Source organism: Python bivittatus, unplaced genomic scaffold (genome assembly GCF_059951505.1).
Source record: "Python bivittatus isolate LINGU-HERP-01145 unplaced genomic scaffold, Pbiv_v1 ctg000580_np1212, whole genome shotgun sequence".
NCBI lineage: Eukaryota > Metazoa > Chordata > Lepidosauria > Squamata > Pythonidae > Python > Python bivittatus.
In genome coordinates, this window is record NW_028277087.1 from 23,500,428 (window position 1) to 23,519,923 (window position 19,496).

The following is a 19,496-nucleotide window of genomic DNA, read 5'->3' on the forward strand; positions in this document are numbered from 1 at the left end:
GCCCCACTGTATAGGCAATCTGGTACCCTCAAAATTTTGGATTACATATCCTATAACCCTGAATCGGCCTGGCCAATGAGAAGAGATTACAGGAGTTTCAGTCCAATACAATTCAAGGGTATTAAATTGTTAATTGCTAACACATGGGAAAGATGGCACGGATTACATAAGAAGATGGCATGAAATCTTCAGGCTCCTATCTTCAATGATTGCTTTGTATCAGATATTTTGGGGAAACTATCATCCAAATGAAAGCCAAATCAAAGGATACAGGGACAGTACTTTTCTTACTGCCACACAATCAACACATCTAGTTGCATCTACAGTATACTCTCTGAAGGCGCTGTCTCCTCAACAAGAAGGAGAAGGAGGCAAAGAGAGGACCTGGACCTTCTTTTTTCGGTCCTGACTTGTAGGAATCCTATTCTTTAATAACATGACAATAGAGTTCTAAATCTATTACTAAATTCTAGTTTGGGAGGAATTTAGCTGGAGCAATGCATGGAAATAATTCTGTTGCTTGCCTTGATTTTTGGATTTATGTTTCCCAGGAGCAAGGATAGGTGTTAATGTATCAACCAAGAGCCACAACTAGATGAATACTTATCTGGTGTGGGCCAGAGACATTTAGGCCAAAATTATTCCCTCCTCCCCCAGCAACTGTTGACCCCAACCTGGCCCACTTGCAGTCTTTCTTTGAACAGTCTAACAAGAGAAGACTAGAGGAGGAAATGTCGTAAGAGAGTTAAAATTATTTTGACCTCAAGTGTGACATTCTATTATTGCTGTATGCTGCATGCAATGGAATACAACCAATTAAAATCGACATGTTTCATCTAAATCAGCACTGTCCCATTGATATTTGTTAAGCTTGCTGATCCAGCAATCTTTAAAAGCACACAGCAAGATGAATAATAAGAGATTTGTCAGTTAATAACCACTATAATTCAAGTATGTCACAGAGAAATGTTTTGTTTAGTGAACAATATGCTGTCTAATTACCCTGCTCAATCATTACAGAACACATCAAGAAGGGAAGCAAGTTTTATCTGAAAAAAAATCTTGCAGAATACTTTAAAGGAAAAAAACCCACTATATTTCACCAAAATCGCTTCCTGCACCACCATCCTCAACTCCATTAAGTTGCTGAGACTCACAGTTATTAATTAATTTATATATTATGGGCGTTGATTTATTTCCTCACTTCTAGCTTATATCAAACAAAGGAAAAATGGAAAAAACACCACCCACAAATAAGAAAAGCTATTATTTAAAGAGTTAGGAGTTACATCTTCACTAATCTAAAAGCAGAGAGAGTGATAGCCAAACATAACCCTCAAATGAATGTAGGCTGGGAACAATGCCAAATACCTTTTTTTTTCATATTTACAATAAACAGGTCCTCAAATGTATTAAGCCGAAGAGAACTGCAGGAAAAGGAAGGCCCATGGGAATAGCATCCTGCAATTTTCAAACTTTCTAAAACTGGACCTGAAATATGTCCACTTGGGTAGGACCAATGCTGCAGCTGCAAAACCATGACTTGATCAGCCACTGCTTAGTTGAACCACTCTTAGGTATTCTGCAGCTCCATGATTTTATGGGAAAACAGCTTCAGGCAGCTGGGGCTAGGTGTCTGATATCACCAAAATTGTATAGCAAAACAGGCTGGATGAGGAACAGAAAATACGAACAATATGATTTCTGTCTAGAAAACTTACTGCCTACATGGGAGTATTTAAAAAAAACTTTTTTTGTTTTATCAAGCTACTTAATAGAGAAAAAATTATACATAGAACAGTCTTGACAATATAGTCTGACTCAAATTTAATTCTCATAAGCAAAGAAAAGCAGAATTTAAAAAGGCCTGGGAAACTGTTTAAAAAACAAAACTAAAGCAGGTGACCCCTACTGCTCCAAAATCTTCTTCCCTGCAACTTTGTGGGGGAAAACAACACTAATTCAAATGTGGGTAAACAACACAGACAATATCTGCAAATGAGGTATAGATTTCTCCTTCCAGTATGTCATAATAAATCTTTCAGCCTGTTCCCATGCCTGAAAAAAATCACAATTCCTGAGTCTTAAAAGATTCCAAATACTTGGGTACATAGCCAACCAGAACACATGCATCTTTAACCCACAGTGACTGAACATTATCCCAAAGACATATGAACAATCCAGCTGATTTCAATTCAAGATGTGGCAACAAGATTTAAGTGTATAGAACAAGCACTAACCTTCCAAGGAGTTAATGACATCACAAAAAGGTTTAGATGCTGGGTTTGGGGAAGGGGAAGGGACATGTTGGGAAGCAGTTCTGGTCCAGGATCACGTCTAAGCTTCATCCACAACGATCCCGTTATCTAGCTAAGTCTCATCAAATTCTACTATTCAGTATGCATAGTATGCTTCTTTCCCCATTCAAAGCAAAGAGTGCAGCAGAAACAATTAGCCAGTCTTGACCTCACAAAGCTAAGCTGGGTCTGATCTGGTTGGTAAATGAATAGGAGACCACCAAGAAATTTGAGAGCTATTGGTCAGGCTAGGAAGTAAAACAAAAATCCTGAAAGAGGATAATAGCAAGCCAGTTCTCTAGTGTTGCCAAGAAATACTGTAGCTGTGTCCATTCAATCATTAGGAGTACTGTAAACTGAATTCAAAGGAGATTTACCTCTACAAGTAGTAATAAGAGTTAATGTAACATTCCAAAGTCTTGTCTTGAGGATAAAAAAAACAGCAATCCATCCCTGAGACCCTGGGCAGACTTAAAATGTGCAGTATTTTTACTGACACATAAGACAACAAAAGTAAGAGAAGTAGACCTCAGGTATTGCACAAAATGATCAGGAAGAAGATGATCAGGAAATACTTTGCCAAAGACAAGGACTACATGGGTGGATTCTAACAAGCTCATGCAACAATTTGCCAGAAAGTACAGAATGCAGCAGTGTGTTTTAGAAGGGATGAACAGGTACAGGCCAAGAAGAAAGATGGAACTTTTAGTTATTTCCAGCAGATCAACTAGAGTTCCTGACTCCCTGTCCTTGATAGAAACAATACCCTAAGAATAAAACAAAATAAGACAAACTTTTCACTAAGCCATAATCTGTATATACCAGGAGTGGAAGTTGTTATTGTTTAGTTGGCATTTCATTTTATGTGTAATGGCCTAGTGAGATGTATGAACCCAGAAACTGTGGCTTACCAAATGAACCCAAATTAAGCAAACAATAGCTAACATGTGAACCCTGTCTTTATTTAATCCTGAAGAGCTAATGACTCCAGAGCTACTATTTCACAATTAGTTTCAGCTGGTAGACCTTGTAGTTTAAATGACAAGCAGTGATATTTCTACAAGCCTGATCTCTACCTTTTACTATGATTTACGAGCACCAGAAGCAAAGCGTGCTGGTTTTGAATGGGGAAATTCCCAGATCAGAATTCTTACCTAAAGCATAGCTGGGGACTGTACTGTATGGTGCAACAACATTTAACATTGCTGGGGAACTTGGAGGCACCATCACTCATGATACACCACCTAATTTACACATAGAAAGGGGTACATGTCTTGGATCTTCAAGGAGGGATGGAAAACCCTTGCCTTAACCTCTGGAGAGTTACTGCCATTCAATGTCAAGAACAAAAGGTTAGATGGAACAATTTTCTGATACAATAAAAGACAACTTCCAATGGTCCTATGTTGCTTGTGAATATCAAGTGCTGATACCTGGACTTGGGAGAAATAGATATTCTTAGATGGCTGGTGTGGGTCTTCCGGGCTGTGTGGCCGTGGTCTTGAAGTTTTGTTTCCTAACGTTTCGCCAGCATCTGTGATCGGCATCTTCAGAGTGCAGGAGCACAGACAGGAGCAGTTCTCTCTGTGCCCAGGGTGATGTGACCCTTTTGTGGGTATTTATAGAGATCTGAGGGGGGGGGAAGGGGAGGATTGGGGGTGTGTGGGTGGGGTTGGGTTACTGAGTGGTTGCTTGTTTTGGTGTCACAGCATCTGTGTGTATCTTCCTGGGGATTAGGCAGGGTTTTTTCTTCTATTGAATTGTTAACGAGGGGCTGCTGGGGGTGATTAGCAAGTTCATTGTGTGAACTGTTCACATGTCCTGGTGGTTGAGCTGAGTTCGTTGACCTTTTGCAGGCTGTATTTTTCAGGATTGGTAGCCAGGTTTTGTTGATTTTTAGACTCTCCTCTTTTTTATTGAAGCTATGCTGGTGTTTGTGAATCTCAATGGCTTCCCGGTATAGCCTGGTATAGTGGCTGTTGGTGTTGTCCAGTATCTCTGTGTTTTCAAATAGGATTTTGTGTCCAGTGTGCCTGAGAGCATGTTCAGCTACTGCAGATTTTTCTGGTTGCTGTAGTCTGCAGTGTCTTTCATGTTCTTTTATCCTGGTATGGATGCTGCGTTTTGTGGTCCCGATGTATACTTGCCCGCAACTGCATGGTATGCGGTATACTCCTGCGGCGGTGAGGGGATCCCTTTTGTCTTTTGCTGATTTTAGCACTTCTTGTACTTTTCTGGTGGGTCTGAAGATTGTTTGGAAATTGTGCTTTTCCATCAGTTTTCCCATGCGGTCTGTGACCCCTTTGATATAGGGCAGAAATACTTTGTTGGTGGGTGGCTGTTTTTCTTCTTCAGTCGCATGTTGTTTTCTTGGTTTGATGGCTCTTTTTATTTCATTCTTGGAGTAGCCATTCGCTTGTAGGACCCAATTAAGGTGGTTAAGTTCAGAGTTTAGGAATTGGGTTTCGCAGATCCGATTGGCACGATCCATGAGGGTTTTGATAATGCCTCTTTTCTGACGTGGGTGGTGGTTGGAGTTTTTGTGTAGGTACCGGTCTGTGTGGGTGGGTTTTCTGTAGACTTTGTGTCCTAATTTGAGGTCTGGTTTGCGTATGACCAACGTGTCTAGAAATGGAAGTTGGCCATCCACTTCTTTTTCCATGGTGAATTGTATATTGGGGTGGACGCTGTTTAGGTGGTTCAGGAACTTCTCTAGGTATTCTTCATCCTGACTCCAAATTGTGAAGGTGTCATCCACAAATCGGATGATCCACAAATCGGATTCCCCCCCCCCCCAGATCTCTATAAATACCCACAAAAGGGTCACATCACCCTGGGCACAGAGAGAACTGCTCCTGTCTGTGCTCCTGCACTCTGAAGATGCCGGTCACAGGTGCTGGCGAAACGTTAGGAAACAAAACTTCAAGACCACGGCCACACAGCCCGGAAGACCCACACCAGCCATCGTATGCCGGCTGTGAAAGCCTTCGACAATACAGAGATATTCTTAGGTTTGTGGGATGTTCTTTTCTCATTTAGCTTTGTAGTATCTGCATTAATAAACCTGCAACACTCAAGAAGCCAATTCCTCATTCTTCAACACAGAACTAAATCAGGTGAAAATACCATTAATTCCTATTTGTGATCAACTGCACCTTCTCCCCAAACACATTTCCTCACCAAAATGAGGAAGTTCAAGTGTTTAAAATGTCTATTGTTAGGAGAACTCTAAAATCCAATTCATTCATGGTGGCTGGGTCTTTCAAAAATAAGTAGGTGAACAGTTTCTTACATGAACAGATACCAGTGCATTCAGATGCAAATTGCCATTATGTGGTTGAAAGGCACCCTGTATTATCCTAGTATCTTCCCAGAAGGTCAAAATATTTACTCTGCTCCAAGCACTTAAAACAAGAAGAGAATCAGATTTCACATGACCTGATGGAGGTGTCCAACGCCTCTCTCTGGCTTTGATGGCATCACCCCATGGACTGATAAATGTCAAGAAAAGAACCTTCCATCTCCTTTTGTCTGTAAATGACTTTCTAGGAGACTGAGGGAAAGGACAGCTGAAATACTGAGACAGAGGACATGTCTTTCAGAAGGACAAATAAATGATGGAATTTCAGGACCATCATTTCATAATTTCATTATATATGGTGCTTCAGAAACATCTCCTATGCCTATCTTCACCATATAGGAAGTAGGTTGTTTGTGGCTCTGTTACAAACTGGAGAGCAGCTCCAGAAAAGGAGGCAAATACCGCAAAATAAATAAATAAATAAAATAAAAGTAAGTGAGCGAAGGGGAGTACGAGATGTAGGAAGCTTTATATTAATAAGAAATACTCACTTTGCTAAATAGTTTAGACCTTTCTACCTGTTTCAGTTTCTTTTTAAGCTATGGTCATCAACAGACTAGAAGTTTATTATTTATTTGATTTCTATAGCCACCCACCTCAACAAGTGACTCTTTTGGTTAGCCAGAGTTTCTGACCCTGTGTAACAATTGCTGGATTTGTTTCTTTAAACTGTGTTTTATTTTTCACACATAGTTTCACAGCATATAGGATGCAAGCAGAACCTGCAAAGTGCTTCTGTTCAGGATTTCAGGCAGTAACATCCTTTGACAGAATACGTACACGCTGTATTTTGCTTGCCTTGCCTTCCCTCTTCCCTGGCAGTGTGCTTCCTGGGCCTAATAAACAGGTTCCACTATCACAGACTGCTTTGGGGGTTTTCTCCCTTGTTCCGTCTCCCCCTTTTGTGTTTGCAATTTTTTTCCTGCAAACCCCCAAGCTTGCTAAACTTTCCTCTTCAGCAGGAAGGGTCATTTTCATTATATAATGACTAAAGAAAATAATGAGTAGTATATATGGTGTAACTGTATCATCATTCAGCTACTGTATTTTATCTGAAAGGAAAACAACTCCCCCCCACCCCCACTATTTATCTTTGAAGTAGAGGATATGTTCGTATATTTACAAGAGAGAGGCAGAACAGAGCTTGTGTCACAACAGAAGCACGCAAAAACGGCATGTGGAGTCTCTGGATGGAGAGTCCCCTGTCTCTGGACTCCACACACATTTTAGTAAAACCTCAACTCTCTGTGAGACAGGAGTGGTGGCAACAGCTTTCTTTATTTTCCTTCCTTCTCTTTCTAATGCAGCCACCTCTCCCCTTCTCTCACCCCTCTTTATTTTTAATTTCTTTTGCTGCTTCTGGTGGAAGGAGGGAAGAAGGATGAGTGTGTATATGTACTTGTGTGTTTTGTGTGAGAATGATTTGTGCGTGCATGTGCGTGCGTGCTTTTATAAATTGGTTAGCTTCTTTTACAGGGAATTAATTTTAATCAGGACTAATTATTTCAAACACTATTAATCTTTTGTTTTGGAGTATGGTCTGGCCATGAACATACACAGGTACATGAATGCATACACATGAACAATGTTAGTGGAGAAATGATCTAAGTAGCTAAATCACGTTTCAAAAAGGTGCAGTTAGTTAGGGACAGATCTAGAAGTCTGACTGTTGTGGAATACTTACGAGCCACTGAAAAATTATTTAAGGGGGATTCTCGCTGGTCCACATCTTGAGGTCGCTCTTTATATCCAATAAATGTTCCGTCATTCTTCAACAGAAAGTACCTTGGCCTCCATGTTTTAATGTACTCTCCTGAGACGGGGAAAAGAAGAACCAAAATTGAGAATGATTCACAAGTTTGGGATATTTTTTCCATATCAGTATTACTACTATATATAAATGCAGTGACCTTGCGTCCTTTATTATAAAGGACAGTCCTTTATTTCAGAAAGCTGTCCTTTAGATTTGTTTTTCAAAAACTCACTTTTGTCCTTTATTTTGGTCATTTAACTTTTACCATACAAATGGTACCACTTAATGCAGAGTCTGATTGCAGAAATCCTTTTTAATACTTGCTTCTTATAATAGTGTCAGCCCCACAGGGTAAACCAGATAGGAATCATAACCAGATGAGCTAATTCTACTTTATTGTAAAGCTACATTGACAGAAGCTTGCTAGTATGAAAGTACATTTCACCCCCCTCTCAGTCTCCTTTACAGCCCTAGAAACTAGGGAGGGTCTCTTGTCAGCCTCTTGCCCCACCTGCTATCCAGCTGTGGGCTGTGCTGTCTCTTATCTGACCATTCCCTTGGCAGTGTCTCTTCACCCAGCCTCCCAAGCCCTGTCCCACATACCATTAGAAATTTTTTATGCTTTTTAGATATTTTTATTGGAATATGCCTTTCTGTAAAGTTTTTCTTGGTTTTGGTCTTGAATTTTCCTTTGTAAAGCAAAGTTATGAACATAAACAATTAAATTTTTTATCCTCTTTCTATCCTTTACCTCTTTCAGATTTGCCCCTTTTTCAGGTTTGTCCTTTATTTTTTCCAAAAAATATGGTCACCGTACATATAAAAAGTATTCATTTTGACCATCCCCCAACATGCTAAAATAGAAAGCATTTTTGGCAGAGTGATCTAATGAATAAAATCTCTTGATATTGACATCCAAATCTTCTGTCTTTCCTTTTTCTTTTCCCTTTTCTAACATCTCAGAATTTGACCCCAAAGTTGGAATTTATCCTCTCATTATGGCAATGCTGACTAATTCCCAAACTTTAGTAATTCAGAAACTGCATGGAATGTCTAGAGAAGTATCTTAGCTTTTTAATACAGACAAATAAATAAATAGACACATAACATAAAAAACAATAATAATGAGCACCTCTGCTTTTCCATTCAACACAAACTCCATGATAAGAAATAAAATACATTTCCTACCAGAATTATAAATGTCAGATTCAAAAGGGAAAGCATACTTTCTTCAGCTTCTTGCGGAAAAAATATTATTTACTCTGTATGTGGTCAAAGACTGTATTTATTTTTAAAAAAATACTATTATTGAGGCAGAATGTCACTTGAGCAACAATCTTTACATACTTGTTTTTACACAAAGCAAGAAAAAACAAAAATACTTGAATTCTTTAAGAGCAAAATGTTTATCCATCCCTGTTTCTAGACTCAGAACTACCTTCTGAGTAAAATTCAAGCCCATATATTGGGAATGAACTCCTTCCCTCAGTGCATGTCTTTATGTAGGCAATACAGCATCATATACAGTATATGGTGAGGGCCACAAGATTTATAGAATTACAAAACAACTTATGACGACTGTCACCCCCAAAATAGCTAATGGAGGACTGCATCCTGCGCAGACAGGGACACTGATTCCTGCAGCTGGGGGTGGGGTTAGAATGAGCCCCAACCTCAGGGAGGTGGAATGGACGATCTTGGCAAGAGGCACAGTTGGCTGGCTGACATTCTGAGCATGAGCACCATATACTACAGCTCTTTGCTACAAGTCTCACTCATATTCATGCAACTGTAGGAATATTGCTAAAAGGCTTCTGTAAATGAAAAATCAAAAGCACCAATATACGCTACACATATGCTACACCAGTGTTTCTCAACCTTGGCAGCTTGAAGATGGGTGGACTTCAACTCCCAGAATTCCCCAGCCAGCAAGGCTGGCTGGGCAATTCTGCGAGTTCAACTCCACCCATCTTCAAGCTGTCAAGGTTGAGAAAAACTGTGCTACACAAACTGGGAGGGGAGGGAAGAGTGAGACACGTGAATCTTGCTTTTCCTCCATTTCTGTCTTGCCCATCCAATGAGCAATACCTTCAGCAATTATTCTGCTGGCCGAGGCATGTAGCTAGGCTGGCACAAAAGTCATTAATTTATCACAAGATACACCTGGTACTGATTTAGCAACTGGAATTCATAACTTTCAAAGAAAATCTTCAGTGCTTCTTTGACATGCCCAGATACCTTACTTCCATCTGCTATTTAATGCACTATTTTTGTATTGCTTTTGAAGGGCTTTTGAAAAGCAATTTCATACTAGATCAGGCTTTAACAGTTTACAACAGCATCAACTACTGATCTTGTAAAATGTTAACAGAGCCTTGTTTTACTTTTTAATCTGCTTGCAATTTAGGGTTTGAATTCTATATTATTTTTCTGGAATGCATTTTAAAAATCCTGTGTAACCTCAAAAAAGAAAAGAAAAGTTAAAACAGATGTCCTACATATTATTTTTCTGTTATTGTCATTTTTCATTCTGACAAGTGAAGGTTTTTTTTTTTTTTTACATTTACATTTTGCAGTGCAAGTATTTTAAAACAATGGGTTGTGTCACTAATTAGCCTGCTGCTTTCTCAAAGCAACAGTCTTATTTAAGCAAATAAACCGACAAACCTGACCTTTTGGGGCAAAACTACTCATTAAGCTTCTCCTTTTAAAAAGCATGCTTAACTTAATGCTGATTGCTGTTTTTTTTAAAGAACAAGCAATTAAATGCATATCCTTATCTAGATCGATGTACTTGAGGAAGGGCTTTTTGTGAAGAAACAAGGTCATCCTTTGGAAACAATGAAGGACGCTATATGTACCTGACTGTTATTTTCTGTTTCAGAATACAGTTAATCTTCATTTAGCAACTGCCTTGTTTAGCAACCATTCACAGTTACAACTGTGATAAAAGTAACTTTATGACCAATACTCGCATTTATGACCTTCTCAGGTCTGTAAAACAAAGGAAATCTGAAGTAAGTTCATAAGCACAGTCACAATTTCACTTAGCGACCGCTTTACTTAACCGAGTTGCTGGTCTCAATTGTGGTCACTAAACGAGGACTATCTGTACAACCCAGGTTCATTAACTGATCAAGCAGTAAATATAGAGACAGTACACTGGAACACAGGTACCTTGTACAGTATAATTTCATACACCTATGGAATCTCATCCTGCTTTGCAATTCTAGCCCTGAAAAACTTTGCTTTCCTATAAAATAAAATTACATTTCAGCCCATTGTGATTAGAGAGATTTAAAACAGGCAACCTTTAACAAGAAACAAACAACAGACTGAACTAAAACACACCGCATTCAGTTTCATATACAGGTAGTCCTCGATGTATGAACAGTTTAGTGACCGTTCGAAGTTACGATGGAGCTGAAAAAGTGACTTACGACCAGCCCTTGCACTTATGACCACTGCAGCGTCCCCGTGGTCATGTAATCAAAATTTGGGTGCTTGGCAACTGGCATGTATTTACAACACTTGCAGTGTCCCAGGGTTACGTGATCGCCATTTGCGACCTTCCCAGCTAGTTTCTGACAAGCAAAGTCAATGGAGAACTGTGTGATTCCCTTAATGACCATATGATTCACTTAACAACTACAGTGATTCACTTAACAACTGCCACAAAAAATGTTGTGAAATTGGGTGCGGTCACATGATGCCTTGCTTAACAACAAATTTGCCAGTCTTTATTTATTTATCACATTTATATAGCTGCCCATCTCACACAAAGCGATTCTGGGTGGCATACAACAATTAAAATAAAATAACAAGTGAATAAAAACAGGCATTATAAAAAGATAAGTTATTATTAGAATAAAAACAAAAAAATTAAATTAAATAAAAACCCTATTATGGTTTTAAGTCGAGGACTACCTGTAGTATCCTTTGCTACAGCAGACCTCTTGGTGATTACAGTGTCAAAATCTATCTTAATCACAAGACAAAGGAAAATATCAAAATTCCATTAATAAATATATGTATTAGCATTTGGTCTTTCAGATATTTAATTTTACTCATTATTCTAATGTTGGTTATTTTTTTCTTTTTATTGTGATAGTATAAATTTTGATACATTATGTTATTTCAATATGATATTTATATAATACAATATACGTAAATTCTTAACGTTCTATTATTTGGATACCTTAGAGTATTAAATATAAAAAAGAGTGGAAAAAAGGTGGATATTCTATCATTATTAGTTACAGTTTAAGATATCACTGTCACGAGTCTTATGATTATTTGGTTTTTCATTCAAAGTTAAGCATAACATTGGAAAGGAAGAGATATAGGAAGAGCATACATCAAGGTATTTGTTCTATAATAAGGGTTTTGATCTTAGGCTAAATTACTTGATATTGAAATTTCCATTATTTTGTTACTTGTTATGTGTGTGTGTGCACGCGCGTACGTTTATACATCTTAATAGAAGGAAAAAATAGATGAACGAAACAAGTTTAACAAATTTAAAATACCAACAAGTAAAAAAATTAAAAAAAATTTTTTTTAAAGCTATTAAGTTCCTGGCCTCTCCCCTTTTATTCATCTGCTAATTTGCAATATTTATACAAGTCAAAATCTATGGCCATTACAGTGTCAAAATCTAACCCAACTGCAAGACAAAGGAAAAGATCAAAACTCCACTAATGTTTGACATGTTAGGAACACAAGTATTCAAAAGCGCAAAATGGCAAATGCCACAAAACATGAAATCAATCCAAATCTGTTTATTAGAATAGTTATAACAACCGAAGGCATTTGGTTTGCATTTCTCATGTGTAAAAATGGCCTTTCTAATGTAACAGTTCTAGTTTTGAAGTCACTCAAGGCAGCTTCCATATAGTGACCCAAACATAATTTTCCTACTTGCTCAACACAGAGTTTCCCTGCTGAACCATCATTTCATATTTCATTCCTTATTTTTCTAGGAACAACTGCACAAGAACTATTGTACAGCAGCTGGTATATTCATCAGTGAGTAAATACTTCACATGTGAAATGAAATCAACCAACATAAATTTTACATTACCCAGAGTAATTATTTATCAACGAGTCAAACCCAGTGGAAAGTACCAGTTATACCCAAAGCACTGACTTCTCTCCTGGAACTCTGAGCAAGTAGTTGTTATGGTTGTGAAATGCATAAAACAGGATAATTTGGAGGACAAGAAGGAGACACCTGGAGATAAAGGAAACCTTTAGGTACTTTCTGGAGACAAAGGAGACCTTTAGGTACTTTCTCAAGGTGAAGAAAAGGAGTCTATTCTTTATGTGCTATAAAAATAAACATAATTGCAGCGAGCATAAAAAATGCAGCATTGCAGGCAACTTTTTTTTAAAAATGCAACCAATGGTCTATTCAAGCCACAGGGATGAGTTATTTACTCACAACCCAGGCAAAATATTCTACTTGCCATCCCAAAACAAACGAACAAATAAAAAAAAATAAAATCTGACACTGATTGATTGGAATGGTTATTGCCCAACTTAACATTTATTTATGAGCTTCAGACCCAGGACTTCTATCACATTTGTTTCTTGCTTGTCTCCATCTCACATCTCCAGCTGTTCTATCTTCTTCCAAGAAATGTCTCCCTTGAGAATATGGGCTGTGCCCTAGACACTCCCCTACAGATGGACTCTCCCCCTCTCCCTATCTCACAGACCTCCCCTCCCTCTGTAGCACAGCCTGCCACCACTTCTTCCACCTGCTGTAAGGCCACTTCCTCCTCATCAGAGCTGACCTTCCTCTCCCCCCCCAGCCCCCAAAATACAGAGAACCAGCTGGCTTGAGTATCACATTAGTTTTCTTTGTAAGTTGCTCTTAGCTACAATTACACACAGCAAAGTTTCATTTGTCTGAATCTCACAAAGCATATTATAGGGAAGACTGAGAACAAAATTCCTTGCCCAGATGAGAAATATACATTCATTCCTAGCTATGTAACTTTATTTGTTAAATGACTCTTGTAGAGGCAGAAAATCTCAGATTTGGCTCTCAAAGAATCAGAAAAGCTGAAAAGTCCCTTGCTATACCTATTAGGGAAACTTATTTTAGTGCAATTAATCCAGTTATTTTAAATTAATATCCCATTCACATATAGTCACCAATATTCAGCCAAAAGCACTCTTGGTTTAAAATAAAATTATTACTTTAATAGGTGAAAAAAAAATCCTGAAAGGAAACAAATAGATGACAACAAACTAGCAAGGCTACAGTGGGGAAAAAAAATTAAAGTTGCCTTCGAGTCATTTTGACTCCTGGTCATTACATAGTCAAGTCCATGTGGAAGTGGTTTGCCACTGCCTCCTTCCTAGGGCTGAGAGAAACTGACTGGCCCAAAGTCATTCAGCTGGCTTTGTGCCTAAAACAGGACTAGAACTCAGTCTTCTGGTTTCTAGTCCAGTGCCTTTAACTACTATACCAAAATGCTTTCACAATAGGAATATCTCTTTAAATTTCAAGATCTATACCCATGGTTGTGATCAATGGGACTTATTCTTTAGTTAGTGTATTTAGGATTGCACCGTGGAATTGCTTTGTTACTTGCAATCATAAATATACTAACTAGAGAATAAGTCCCACTAATCATATCCCATGGGTATAGATCTTGCAATTTAAAGCTCACAAGTTTCAAGGCTCTTGGAAGAAAACTATGAAAACCACCTGCCAATCTGTGCTGTCTTTGCTAACTGTTGCTTTTTTAGAGGAGTTTTGCGTTAATCACCTGTAACCTTTTGCATTACAGGTAGTCTTCAGTTTAAGAACAAGTTCCGTTCCCAAGGTCTGTCCTTAAGTCGAATTTGTATGTAAGCCAGAACAGTATTATTGTGTAATACTGTATAAGTAGTATTGTGTAATTCACTCGAACCTGTATATTTAACTTGAATTTCACTACAATAGGCTCTGTTCTTAACTATGGGTCATCTGTAAACTGGGCACTCTTAACCTGGGGACTACCTGTACTATATTTAATGAAATTTAATCAGTCATTTAATCTGGGTTCAGCTTCAGCCTGTTCTCTCCCATTCAGACTCTTACAGCCTTCAGGCACTGGAACAGAAACCTCAACAGCATCTCCCCTATGGCCCAGAATAGCAATGTAAAGTTGATATTATCAGCATATTGATGATACTATACCCAAACTGTTGGGGATGACCTCACCCAAGGCTTCAAATAGATGCCTGTGATAATGCCAACCTCTCTTCTCCCTGCTCCCTGACTGTAACCACTCAGTGTAGTAAGCCATTGCAAAACAATGCCTCCAATCCTCAACCTCCACAGATGACCCAGTAAAACATCATGGTCAATGGTACTGAAAGCTGATGAGAGATCCAAAAGGACAAGGAGTGTACTACACTCATCCAAGTCCCCATAAATGTCATCCAAGAGAGTGACCAATGATGTCTCTGTCCCATATCTGGCCCTGAACCCCAATTAAAAAAGATCCAGATAATCCATGTCATCTAGGATGCTGAGAAGCTGGTCTACCACCACTGTCTCAACAACCTTCTCTAGAAAGGGGAAGTTAGAAACCAGATGAAAATTGTTGCAGGGTGGCCTCAAGGGGATGCACCATAGCCTTCAAGACTGCTACAAACTCCCCTCCAGCAAAAACAGTCTCCCTGTCAGGTTCAGCCCAAGAACAGTAACGAGGCAATCCAGTACAGTTCAGTTCAGACAAAATCTCGCCAGACTAAACCTATGCTAAAGCAACTAATGGCTATAACCCGTGAGACTCTAGGGAGGGGCTAGCCTCATCCTCTTCGTCTTCCCACACTCTTGCTGCGGGCTGAGGAGGCACTTGCCCTGGAATGTCTCTCCCCCCTCCTGACAACCTTGAAGTTCCATTCCAGAATCTTCCCTGCTCATGCCATCCATTACACTCCCAGATCCAGGTGCCCACCATTCCTGGCAAAAGCCAGTTAAGTAGGGGTCCAAAGACTAATGGGAGATGGCAGCCTAGGCAACATCCTATCCACCTCCTTGGAGGTCACAGACCAGGAGTCCCAAATATCACTGCAGTATGGTGACCCAGTTACCACCAAGGTTTCTGCCCATGCGGAGTCAAGAATCTGAATCTGAGTGACTTCACTTACAAAATGCTATGCAAATTAGTCACAGTAGTCAGGTGGAAGTTATCCATGTTGCCCCCTCCCCAAAAGGGAGTTGATAACTGTAAATAAGGTTGCTGGGTGACAGCCCACTGATGCAGTAAGAGTTTGGTGTTGTATTTACCTTGCTTGTTGTAACCCAAGTTATTTCTATGCTATTCAGAGTTAGTCTAATTAGAGCAATTTATAAACGCTGTAAGTAAATTATCAAACAAATTCCATGTGATTTTTATGTAATCCTCCAAGCATTCTGGAGAAGATAGCTTTCCCTTTCAGTTTCCTTTTTACTATTTGTCTTAACTTGTCCTTTTTACTATTTATCAAAACTTTGTTTTGAACTCAAATGTGACTTAGCTGGAATTCCTGGGAATCTTCCACCCACATACAAATGAAACCTGATAGCTCTGTGGGCATTGTTTGGAATCAGTTCAACAATTCCTACTTTCCATGATAAATCCTAAGAGTTGTACAGGATTAAATCCAGAATTACCTCCCCTTTGATTAGTTTCATTTTTGGCAGGGATAGGCACCCTTCAGATCCACCTTGCATATTTTTGAGATTTCATTCTCTGTTCTCAAGGTCACCTGAATGTTCTGGCATGGGGATCAATTACATGACCTCATAATTAAATTACTTGTTGACCCAGTATTATCACCCAGAGCAATTCAGTGGGGGCATCTGACCTTTTGACAATTCTGATTTCCTCTATGTCCCAGCACACCATTCATTCCCTCTTCTTGGTATAGAGTTTGTATCCCAAGGTGCTCTCTGCCGTGCCAAGTCTATTCCAATTACTGGAGTAGAAGATGGAAATATTTATGAGGGAGCGAAATAAGAGGAAAGTGAAACTTACACAGTGAAGTTCTGAATGAATTTACATTATAAAATGCCTTCTGGATATTTTTTTTTAAATCTGCATCTCTGCTTCCAGGGAATATTCACAAAATAATTTTGCATTCATGAGTAGTAGAAGCTTAGAAAACCAAATGTTGTCACACTAATTTGTTTAAGAATCTATCGACAATCAAGGAACTACATTAAAGGTATGGCAAAATTCTGAATGTTGGCCATCCTGTATACTGAAAAGAGGGGAAATTATTCACAAAGGAAAATGCAAAGCCTTTTCAAGCACTGAAGATGTTACCTAGCTGGGTAATGAAAAGTTTGTAAGAAAACAGCCAAGCTTAGAGAACTCCAGGGACTCCACCTTTTCAATTGCTCAGTCCAACTTAAGATACTGTCAGCTGTAGCAGTGTAGAAATGCTCTACAGGAGACATGGGGGGGGGGGGTAACTAACCATGAAAAAAGATGATATACAAATATACCCTTAAGTTCCTCTTCTAGCCATAAATACTCTCAGAGGAAAAGAGAAGTGGAACATCCTCCCAATAGCCATCCGTATTCAGAAGAAAACCAACTTTTAATTTTAAATCTTAAAGCAACCACATTGGTACTATGTTCCAACCTGAGAATAAACAACCAAAGAGAAAAGGTGAAGATAATGAATGCCTAATTATGGTTACACAAAATGTTTTTTCTCTGTTTCTTATAGATTATACTACAAATAATGGTATTATTTGCAGTGGTGCTTCCAGATAGATTGCTGAAATTTAGCACATATCTTGCATTTACAAACTGTATATACAGCATAGACCATACTATGACAAAAAAAGTGAGACTTCCCCTTAACACGCCTGAACTTTCTCTAGTATTTTGGGAGGAAAAGGTATGCACTAACAATCAGAAATAGAAGTATGCAGAAAGTTTGGTTCATTTTTTATTTCAAGGCCAAATTTCATCCTGAGAACACATCCTACAGTACCTTGCTGTACAATTTCTCATTGCAATTTTAACCCACAGATCTACAAAAGTTGCCTTAATTGAAATGTTTTTTTAATCTCAATACTGTACAGCTTTCTCTTACAATCCCAAGCTTCTTTCTTTCTTCGGCTAGAGCGCAAAAGCTATTATTCTTTGGCTACAAATTCTTTGTATTACAAACAAATCACTTTCTTTCCATTTTTAAAAATTAGTACAGTATAAGCTTTAAATGCAGATAGGGCAGAGTCAATAGATTTTACCTGAAGAGGCACCAGAACTATACTAATTTTGGCCACATCTAAAATGCAGGGTAGCTCATTTCTACTTGATGCAGTATTGCTGTGTAAATGGCATCCAAAATTTTGCTCATATTCATTCACAATCCTCTTAAAAGTTGGTTACGGTTTACTAAATCAGAACCCTGGCTCAAGCATTTACTTTTTTTTTCATTTAAAAGGACAGTGCTACTTAGACATATTGAACAATCACATTTTCACAATTGCGGTTTAACACTGGAATACACTTTCTACCAACAAAGCTGCAAGAAATCTTTTGAAGCCTACCTAAGAAGCATAACAATATTAAGAGGAGTTCTCAGGCAACCTATTCAGTCTAGTATATTATTTTGACAATCCTCTTGAATGTGATGCACTCCAGATGAGTTGGATTTTATTTCCAATAATTCCGAGTCAACACTGCCATAGTGACAGGAGATTATGGGAACTAGAGTCGGAAGTATATTGGGTTAGGGAAGGCTGATGTAATAACATAATGATGTTTCAGCAAGTATAATTATATAATGAGTGGTCTGCTTGCTACCTTCAATATAGCAGTTCTTACTGCTGAAGGAAGGAATAACAAAGCAAAACCAAACCAAAGAAAAAGCTATTAATTTTAAAACCAGTAGTTGAGTTACATGAGTAATTCTTCCCCAGACATACATACCACATCTTTGGATTTGGGCCACTATATTGTAAGAGTTATAGCATGAATATGTCAGCTAGTTTCAAACTCATCTACTTTCCCCCTTTTACACTCACAAAGTGACTTCACTATGCAAAAATATCAGGACAAAGAGGATGTTTTGCTGCTTTAAATGGAACTTCAATGTAGTGAGGCTGATTCTTTTTCACATCCTGGAAAATGACTCAAATGTTGAGTTTACATTATGGGAGGGACCACAGCTCAGTGATCCAGCATATACTTTGCATTCAGAAGATCTTAGGCTCTACCCTGAGTTCTGTTTAAACAGTATCAGATAGGTGATAGGAATAATCTCTGCTTAACTCCCTGATGGGCTGCTCTCAGAAGAAGAAACATTATGTAACTAGATGGACAAGCAAGTCACATCTAGTAAATGGCAGCTCTCCGTGTTCTACATAAGAACAATTTCACACCAATAGTACACCAATGTTTTCCCAAAGCATCTATGCACATATGGAAAAGCTTTGACAAGTACCAGACAGGTATGCACATATATATATCGTGGTGTATCTGTCAATCACACTTTCATGTCTTTATTACAAGAAATGTTGACACTCCACTAACCAAACAAAACTGCCACATTAAACAGGGAGAAATGCTGAATCTGCATGCAATTTTATGCTTGATATTAGATTCTCACATTAGCGATAATTTGGAAATCAAATGTATTATTTGAAAGGCAGGACACTGCCTGATATTTAGTTAAATCTATTTGACTTGTATTGTCTTCACTGATTCAGCTCTCTGGGTTTCAGACCAGGATCCTTTGATGAGCAGCATAAATTCCAATACGAAGCTACAGTCTATTTTTGTAATGACCTTTTTATAATTACCTGCTGTATTCACTTAGACATAAAATAAATATTCTAGGACTAGGAAAATGCATTAAGATCTGAGTGCAAATGCATTTTCTGAATACAATCCAAACAGTGTTAAGTAATTTAAAATCCCTTCAATTCCAACAGACTTAAAGACAGAGTTAACTTTGCTACTGAAATCAATGGAACTTTATTACAAATGCAGGTAGACCTCACTCGTCAAATGCCTCGTGCAGCGACCATACAAAGTTATGACAGTGCTGAAAAAATAACTTTGGAACCAAGGCACAC

The 19,496-nt window shown here is 38.4% G+C and overlaps 1 protein-coding gene across 1 annotated transcript in view; it reads right to left on the minus strand.

Moving 5' to 3' along the window:
* The window catches only part of AKT1 (AKT serine/threonine kinase 1), a 116,905-nt gene that overhangs the window by 42,394 nt on the left and 55,015 nt on the right, over positions 1 to 19,496 (minus strand). Inside the window, exon 3 of the mRNA XM_088149769.1 lies at positions 7,343 to 7,471. Within this exon, the coding sequence (XP_088005895.1) occupies positions 7,343 to 7,471 (129 nt within the window). The remainder of the gene's footprint in view (positions 1 to 7,342; positions 7,472 to 19,496) is intronic.